The 9,747-nt window shown below is 38.4% G+C and overlaps 1 protein-coding gene across 1 annotated transcript in view; it reads left to right on the forward strand.

The window, feature by feature from the left end:
- The window catches only part of USP45 (ubiquitin specific peptidase 45), a 46,174-nt gene extending 37,606 nt beyond the window's left edge, over positions 1 to 8,568 (forward strand). Inside the window, exons 13-17 of the mRNA XM_082216638.1 lie at positions 820 to 917; positions 1,641 to 1,727; positions 2,051 to 2,204; positions 3,467 to 5,637; positions 5,919 to 8,568. Of these exons, the coding sequence (XP_082072764.1) occupies positions 820 to 917; positions 1,641 to 1,727; positions 2,051 to 2,204; positions 3,467 to 3,597 (470 nt within the window). The 3' untranslated portion in view covers positions 3,598 to 5,637; positions 5,919 to 8,568. The remainder of the gene's footprint in view (positions 1 to 819; positions 918 to 1,640; positions 1,728 to 2,050; positions 2,205 to 3,466; positions 5,638 to 5,918) is intronic.
- The last annotated feature ends 1,179 nt before the right edge of the window (positions 8,569 to 9,747 follow it).

The following is a 9,747-nucleotide window of genomic DNA, read 5'->3' on the forward strand; positions in this document are numbered from 1 at the left end:
ACTTCCACAAGTTGTTTGCCCTTAGCACCCGATAATGAGAGATATATTGCTCCAGTGCATGGAGACACTGTTTTGAGTGTCCAGGCTAATTAAAAATTGATGTGTTTCTTCCATGACTGTATCTAATCTGTTTTAAAAGTGGATTTACTGTAATTTTTTTACACAAATTTGTATGTGTGAGTTATAAATCATAACATCGAACACTGTGTCTGTTGTAAGTCCATATGATTAGTAAACTGAATATCATCTATGTTCACCTGTATAAAACATGGGGAAAGCACACAGTCCTGATTAGCAGTAATATAAATATCTGTGTATCATATACTTGCTGTACTGTACATGAAGGTTTTTCTTCTTTTCAGAACTGATGGTTGCTATTGAAGTAGGACTTACATAAATTTGCTGTGCTAGGGGCAACAGGATTTCCCAGAGCCATTCCTTTAGTTTGACTATAAAATTAATAATCAAATCTGAAATATTTTTTCTCCAATATTATGTCCAAAATATCCAGCAAAAAAGGAGAGGGCTTTCTGACCATTTTTGAACATTCAATATGTTCACTGAGCCAGTGCTCTCAGTAGAAAGTCTAATGGAATTAAATCTTGTAGACTTTTGGCTCAGATATTTAGCTGTGTTGGGGACTTTAGGGAAATCATTGCGTATTTAACCTCAGCTGCCATTTGAAAAATAGGAATATAGGACTTTTACTAAACATTCATCTTTCTGGATTTTTGTGGGGATTGTATGCATACTTAAAATACTACAGAAAATAAAAAATACTGCCATGCTTTTTAAATTGGTATATTTTTTTCTGTACAGAAAAGAAAATAGAAGGTGTATATACAAATGCCAGGAAGCAGCTGTTGATTTCTTCAGTTCCTGCTGTTCTTGTTCTCCATCTGAAAAGATTTCATCAGGTAAAGTCTTGAAATAAGGTGTTATTGAAAGGAGTTATAATTTTGGACTGTACTGAATTTCTGTAAAACTGTATTTTCTCCAGAGTGACTAGTGGTTCTTCTGCTGATGAAAATTATCCTCATCCATGTCACATTTTGACTGTGGAAGAAATATCAAAGACTTGATCCTTTTATACACTGCCAAAGAAAATGGTGTTTTAGGGTGGTATCCATTGCTAATCCTACTCTGACCAGACCCCATTGAAGTTAATACACATGACTAACAAAGGTTCATGAATTTCAAAGAGTCTACTCTGAGTAGGATTTGTTGGCTCTTAATGTTGTGTGCTGCCTTGTTATATTTTCTATGACTCTGTGGTTTATAAATATATAATGTAGAAATGACTAAGCCATTTTGTAAGCGGATCTTTAGATTTATAGGATTTTTCAAAAAAACAGTTTAGTTCTGTACAATACATAATTTCAACAGATGCAGCTTTTCTCTTTGTGGTACTGCAATTTAGCTTTCTATGTTGCATTTCTGCATGACTGAATTTAGCAATTTTCTTATCAACATATCAAGTACCATAAATAAATAAATTTGTCAGTGTATGTATACTGTTCTTGTCATTGTAGTCAATTCAGAATTTTTGAATTAAAAAAGTTCAGTACTGTGATTTTGCAGTACAGCTGGATTCAGGTGGCACTCAAGTAGAAACAGTAAATATTTCATTTCTTCTTCAGGCTGGTATGAGTCTAAGGAAAGTAAACCGTCATGTGGATTTCCCTCTTGTTTTGGACTTGGCTCCGTTTTGTTCTGCTTCTTGCAAGGTATGGCATGTCAGAAGACCATTTCAATTTATACAGTATTTCAAAGATAATTTCAGGCTTCAGATTTTACAGCTGTCTTTGTTTTCAAGTGAAGCCTAAGGCTTCCCCTTAAATCACAGAAAGCCTCATTTCTGTATTGAATTGGTAATAGCTTAAAAACACACAAAAAAAAACACCTTTTGCTAGCCTAAGATGTAGAATTAGTGAAGGCTTGTCACTGTTTTTGCTAATTGTTATATTTTTAAGCTGAGTATGTTCTCAAAACTCACTGCATAGAAATCACATTTCCCCCTTTCTGTCTCCCTTTTGTTTTTGCAATGAAGAATGTGGCAGATGGTGGGAAAGTTCTCTATTCTCTTTATGGAATAGTGGAGCATAGTGGGTCCATGCGAGGAGGTCACTATGCAGCTTATGTGAAAGTCAGAGCACCATCCAAAAAGATTTTGGAGCACATTTCTAGCAACAGAAATGTTCAAGGTATGTACCTAAAGAAAATGATGTATTTTTGGGACACGCACATCTAGTACATTAAATGCATGCCCTTTTCTCGGTATCACGCAGTTGGTTTTATCAGTTCAGTACTTCTGCAGGCTACAATAAACATTTATCTTTTAGATCCACCTTTTTCCACCAAAAGGACAATTAAGACATTCCGTTTCTTACGCTTGCAATAATTTCCACATTCAAGATTTTCAGCCTTTGGCCATAAATAGTAACTTTTGAATCGGGATGCTGGGAGATTCAGGACCTGCTGAAGGAAGTACTTCTTCACACAGCACATAATAAAGCGGTGGAATTCTCTCCCACATAAGGTAGTAATAATGGCCACCAACTTGGGTGGCATTAAAATATTAGACAGATGCACGGACAGTAAGGCTATGAATGGCTAATCGTCATGATGGCTATGTTGGAAGCAGTAAGCCTCTGAATACCAGTTGTTGGAAGTCAGTGGGGAGAGCACTATTGCACTTAGGTTCTGAGCATAGGCTTCTCATAGGCATCTGGTTGGCCACCATGACAAAAGAATGCTGGTCTAGATGGGACAGCAGGGCTCTTCTTAACATTTACTGCTGAAATCTTGTATCTTCTACGTTGGAGATAATATGCCATTTCACATTGTTCAGGACTCTGTGTATTATCCAGGACTGCTGGATATCTGTGCTGTAGACTCAATGATTCTGCATTTAGAAAGCAGCCCCATAAATTGTAGACATGGGTATCTTCAGAAGCTAAGTTTTCTCTTTTTTTAAATATCTGTGTGTAGCCTGCACAGAAGAAGAAATGTATTTGTAACATGGACAAGTTTCTAGTGAAATCTCAAGAGGCTAGAAAGGAGGAGAAATCCACTGCTCATGTAGTGGGGTTTTGGTGCTCTGTGCACTTTTATTTCCATTTCTTCTCTGCTCCCCCCCCCCTCGCCCCCAGTACTGGCCCTTGTCTCCCTGCCCAAGCACAGAGCAGTGGAGGTATCCAACAAAGTAGCTTCAGTTTTCAAAGCCACCCTAGCTCACTCTAACATGCAGTTGGGAAAACACTGCCTTTCCTCATTTGTACTCTTTTACTCTTTTGCTGAGACAGTTCAAAGCTGGCAGTACTGAGAATAGGAAAACAAAGTTTCAGTGAATTTTATACAATAGCAAACCTTCAAAATTCTCAGTTATTGGCTTGGTCATATTGTATTCTCTTTTGCACTATGATGGTAATTAATAACTCTTTTTGTTTTGTTTTTTGCATTTCAGGTTTGAAAGACTCTGTAGGAGCCACTGTAGGACAGTGGGTATATGTCAGTGATACCCATGTACAAGCAGTTACAGAATCAAGAGTATTAAATTCACAAGCTTACTTGCTTTTCTATGAAAGAATACTGTAGCTGTAATCAATACTGAAAGTCTTAAGTTATTTTTGTGTTTTCTTAAATGCAGCAGTACATGTAAATATTGTGCTTTTATCTGTTCTCTAATACAAAATTTACCATGATTTCTTACTTTAAAAACAATGCCTTGCATTCTGAGAAGCTGGTGCATGCACAAAGCACCTAGATGCACACATAAGTAGGGTAGCTTACTATGCTGATTGGCATCTGCCCATCAAACAGCAGAGGATGCAGTTTCAGCATCCTGTGTTGCTGCTTTTGGAAGGGGCATGTCGAGCTGCCACCAGAGTGGAGGAACAGAAAATCACGTCATGTGTAAGTGGAAATAACTCCATGTTTCTCAGAATATAAGCCCACATGCTCATTATTTAAATCCCCAAAATGCATTTGAAACAATGTGCTTGGAAACTGAATACTGTAGTGAAATTTCAGTTTCGGATAAGCAAAATTTTAAAAAACATGAATTGAGAAGTGAACTGGAGTTGTGCCTGATTTTTCCTTAATACAGAAGTAGGGTTGCAGCTCACATAAGCAGTCTCTTTCTCTACCTTTCTCTTGCAAAAAGGGGAGGCAGAGGACTGTACAGCAGAGACTAGAGCAAAATTCTTCCACCTAATTTTGGTGATTTCCCCCCTCCCACTGCAAGCTAGTATAACACAACCCTCACTGTGCAGCCCTCTCCTTTTGAGAAGGCTTTTTCGGGGGAGTATAGAAGGGAGTGGGGAAGAGAGAGAGAGATTGCACAGGCTTTCTGTTTGTGCGACCATTAAGAGTTAGCCTGTGCCATTCACTAATCATGTTCCTTTAAAACATTGCTGTAGTTCTACTCTGTTGTGTATGCTTTAGTTGAGATTCCTGCATTGCAGGGGGCTGGACTAGATGACCCTCGGGGTCCCTTCTAACTTTACAATTCTGACAGTTCATATATTCAAAAAAAGGCATGTTGCACAGTTCTTCTAGAACTGATTCTCTTCTGAATGCATGTTGAGTTCTATATGCAGAAAGTTGAGTACATCAGGGAGTAGATTAGAACAGAACCATTAGAACAGAACCTTTCTACCTTATGTGCTCCCTTTTCACATTCAAGGAGTGCTTGACATGGGAGTGTATTCAGATACGCACCATGACTATAGTCACTATGCTACTTTTTCGGAACATTTGACTTTGCTTATAGATATGGTAACAACAAACACAATGCAACAGGCTGTTTTTGACTATGTAACTTCTATTTCAAGCACAATTCAACATATAATATCTCACAAGTCCATTTGGTTCCTAAATTGGCATATTGACAAAAACCACAATATGATATGCTTATCTTATGATGTTCCACGTACAGTGGTGCCTCTGGATACGAACGGGATCCATTCCGTAGCCCTGTTCGCATCCTGAAGTAAACGTAAGACGTGTCTGCACGGGTTGCGTTTCGCCGCTTCCGCGCATGACATCATTTTGAGCGTCTGCATTATTTCCGGGTCGCCGCAGAGTGCAACCTGAAAATATTCATCCCGAAGCTACTTCAACCTGAGGTATGACTGTATCGCTGCTTTGAGGATTCTAATGTTCCTTGTATGTAGATATCGGATCAGATGGAAAACTTGAAGGTATAGCATGACAAGGATTCTGGGATAATACCTTGTTTTGCCCAACCGGGCTTTGTCAGCTGTGCATATTCTAAATTAAACAAACATGATGTAACATAATCCTTATACAAACTAAGTAACATAACATACAAATTAAACAACAAGTTTACATACCGTATTCTTGTATGACAGAAACATGGAACAAAATAAATTCAGTTAATCAAATCACTTGCCAAAGTTCCTTTTTAAACAGAGAGGCAGTATAGATTCTAACTCTCCGTTCCATCCATTGGACTTTAATTTCTCTTGATATGTTCTGTTTGCATGATGTATTGGTCTATGGAATTACACTCTGTGAGATATTATATGTTGAATTGTGTTTGAAATACAAGTTGCAGAGTCAAAAACAGGCTGTTATGTTGTGTGTATTGTTACCAGGATTGTACTTACAGTGGTACCTCGCAAGACAAATGCCTCGCAAGACGAAAAACGCGCAAGACGAAAGAGCTTTCCGTTTTTTTAGTCGTTCCGCAAGACGAATTTCCCTATGGGCTTGCTTCGCAAGACAAAACGTCTTGCGAGTTCTTGCGAGTTTGTTTCCTTTTTCTTAAAGCCGCTAAGCCGTTAATAGCCGCTAAGCCGCTAATAGCCGTGCTTCGCAAGACGAAAAAACCGCAAGACGAAGAGACTCGCGGAACGGATTAATTTCGTCTTGCGAGGCACCACTGTACGTAGCCTAAGGTTTAGTAGTGTTTTGCATTTGCTTACAGATATCCAAATATACTTTCTAGTCGTACATTATGTTCTCTGCCATTTATATCTGCAAAGCACCATATAGTCAAGCATGCTGATTTACTGCACACCCAACATTTTAGGGTGGTGACTGGATAACTTATAATTATACATTTTCTTAGTTTCTGTGATTTACACAATATATACACTACCGACTGTACTCAACTTCTTTTTTATTAAATATGGGGGTGGGGGTATATTGCTGTCTCTTACAAAGGATCAGGGCTGCTGTTTATTACTGTCCTCAATAATATGGATTTATGCATATTATTTCTATTGTACAGAGGACAGTGGGATTAGCTCCGCATGTGAAATGCAGTTTTTTTACTTCTTATTTTTTACCTGTGCACCACATGATCTACTTTTAGGACTTGGAGAATTTTAAAGAAAAAATATAATCTCTTTGTGGATGCTCCTTTCCAGCTTCAGGACAATCCAAGTTTCTCCTGTGCACTGAACCCCTCATATTCTAGGATACTCTTTAAATTGTAGCCATTGGGTTCCAGCCAGTTATGTGTCTTAGCCGATGGTAAGGCTTCCATCAGTGGAATGGGGAGGAAAGCAGTTTGGTATTGGGGGGGTGTGGCTTCCAGAGCATATTTAAGGGAAGTAAGGGGCTGCAAGAGGGAGGAGGAATCATGGGAAATTGTTTCTCTCCATTTCCAGTCACAGCAGCTTTGCTTACCTGCAGAGCAACCCTGTTGAATATAACCCACTGCCTCCTAAAAACAAGAGGGTCAATTAATGTATAATGGGACAGCAGTGAGTGCGTCATGCACATACGTATCCATCTATCTCTGAGTAGTTTCTTGCAGAATACATCCAGAATGTCTCCATACCCACCTCACTGATTCCAATTTTAATAATTTATTGATATTATGTTATAATCCCAGCACTGGAGAGAGAGTTGTTGTGACCTGTAGTAATCCATGATGATCCACATTTAATCTGATAATTTAAAGTAAATTAATCAGTTTCAGTGACTGATCATTTCCAGATTACGTATGTATCCCAACAAATCCATCACTCACCCATGCACATTTAGAACAATGTAGCTTACTCAGATGTACCTTTTTATGCACAATCATATTCAGAATTTATTTTAAATGCTGCATTCCAGCACTTTAGCGATAAGACATGAAGATTCAAATGCATGCAGGAATTTGTTATCTGTTTCAACAGAGGTTAAAACCCCTTACACTGAAAGGAAATGGTACCTATTCATTGGTACTGGAGTTCTGAAGAATGCATACACAAGCTTTGGAATGTGATTTATGTTTTGGTTTCTACATCAAATAAAGACATTATATTTAAAAATTTCAGTGGCACCTTTCTAAATAGCATTCTTTAAAATTCACGCAATCCAAAGTTAAATTCTGTCAAATTAAAAGGGAGTTAACTACACTTTTTTAATGCTCACATTAAAATCAGTGGGCTTTAAATATGTTTCGCTTTGGCTGGCTCATGATAGCAAATGAACAGTGTATGTGTTCTGCTCATGCTACAAAAGCCTAATTAGCTATCTACTTCTGGAGCTATCATAGTTGAGTGGTTTTCTGTGATTTTTGAAAAAAGGATCTCTATTGCAATCTCCTAGTACTACCTCAGGTTTTCACCTCTTGTATTTATATTCAGCCCTAGAATTAGAATTCAGTATCTCAATAACAGACACGCTCCACCATCACTTATTCTCCCTCCCTCTTTGCTTTCCCCCATGCATTTCAACCTTTTCAGCCTTTTGAAATGGCTCCTGACCTTCAACTTCTTTTTCTCTATACTAGCAGGCCCATGCTAGTGTGGTTGTGGTTCAGACTGAAATCAGTCCTCTGACTGTAAAACTTCCTCAGATAAGGAGGCATCATAGAAGGAAATCTGATACGACCACTACTGTAGTATGGTAACTGAGCAGTGCAAGTGGCACCATCTTCTGGCTAAATATTGGAACTGCACACTGTAAAACCTGGATCTGTTGGAATTTAAGCTACAAAGTATCAGGCCAGAACTTCCTAAGGCAAGGGTGTTAGCTTAGCAACTCAAGAGTCGCTGTGAGTTTTATGTATATGGCACAATGAGAACTTGATTTGCCTGTTGGGAACAGCAGTGTGTTGAAAAGAAGTCTAGAATTTCAAAATACTTAATTTTGAAATGAAATATTTTATATTTTTCCTCAGTGGTTTACATATGATAGATTAAACCAGGGAACTTTGTGAGGCAGATGATACTTAGAATAAATTTAGAATGCACTATGAATAACAGATTTTCTATTCCTTAATATTTCAGTATACTAGTAAACTTGGATTATATTAAAATATTCAGGCCAATAATATATTGCAGAGGATACTTGTGTAATGATGAGCAAAGAGAAATGCAAGCATAATTTACTTTGTATGTGCAATAAATGAACCTATTACTGTATTTTTACATATTTTATGTATAAAATGTATAGAGAATGTTCAACAGGAATATGTATTTAATTGAATGGAGGCAAAATACGAAAATGTCTGCTAAATATATACCATTGGGATACAGAAACACTTGTTTATTTTTGATTGTCAAAATAAAACATAAAAGTCAGCACACAAGTTTAGAAAAATGTCCAGTTTACATTTATTTGAAGGGGTAAGATAAATTATTAACTGAAATCCGGTGTCATATTCTGGTTTTTAAATTATTCTTTCTCCAAGCTAACTTTATTCAGTATGTGGGTTCATTAAAGTCACCCCACTTTAGGATGGGAAAGGGCTTATTTTGAATCCACAGCTTACCCAGAATCTATCGTTCACTTACTTCTCTGAGGTGTGTTGTATATTTAAGATGTTGGAAAATAATAGTGGGAAATTTCCAGAAATGAATGTCAGATGTTAAACAGATTATTGTGTTTGATTTCATTAAGACGGGTGGGGGAATCATGCCAAATTTCTCTAACTTGCCAAATGATTCTTTTACTATTGAGCTCATGGGATGAATGTGGCTGTCAGCCTTGTCTGATGTGTCCCCAGCATCATCTCCCTTACCTTTGCTTTGGTTAATTGCTGTCACTGTGAGAAGTCAGAGAAGAGACACAGGCAGGCAATCTGGCACATGCACCTCCTGAGATCCAGCTGCAGATGGTTAGAGCTATGTTATGTCTTTTTGAATGATGCTGTGCTCTGCAGTTTGCCCCTTATTGCTTGCCTGTACTGCGAGTTGTAAAGTTTCCAATAATCAGGTGGAAACAAATGGAATGTGTGAGGTAGATTGGGTCAGGGTCCTGTAAGCTCAGGGGTCGATCCAAGTCCCTGACCAACAACGGCAGGGCTTGATGGAGCAGCACAGCTCTGCTGCTCATACCAGACAAGGTGGAAGGTAGGAAAGATACTCTTTTGCTGCACCAGCCCCACCCTAGGGATGCTGCAGGCAGTGGCTTCAGCTGGCCTATTGATACAGCTTCCCTAATGACAGAGCTGGGCAGGACTAAGCAGAGGGACACGCCCACATCATGCAAATCCCTTCCAACACAGAACACAGAATGTGAAAATACATAACATAATTTGAATACAGCATGAGTTTATGCATATTTGCTCGGAATCAGTATAGCATAGTATTGTGGTACCTCGGTTTACAAACGCTTCAGGTTACAGACGCTTCAGGTTACAGACTCCACTAACCCAGAAATAGTACCTTGGGTTAAGAACTTTGCTTCAGGATGAGAACAGAAATCGTGCTCTGGTGGCGCAGCGGCAGTGGGAGGCCCCATTAGCTAAAGTGGTGCTTCAGGTTAAGAACAGTTTCA

This window comes from Podarcis vaucheri (genome assembly GCF_965113315.1).
Source record: "Podarcis vaucheri genome assembly, chromosome: 3".
In the NCBI taxonomy this organism is placed as follows: Eukaryota; Metazoa; Chordata; class Lepidosauria; order Squamata; family Lacertidae; genus Podarcis; species Podarcis vaucheri.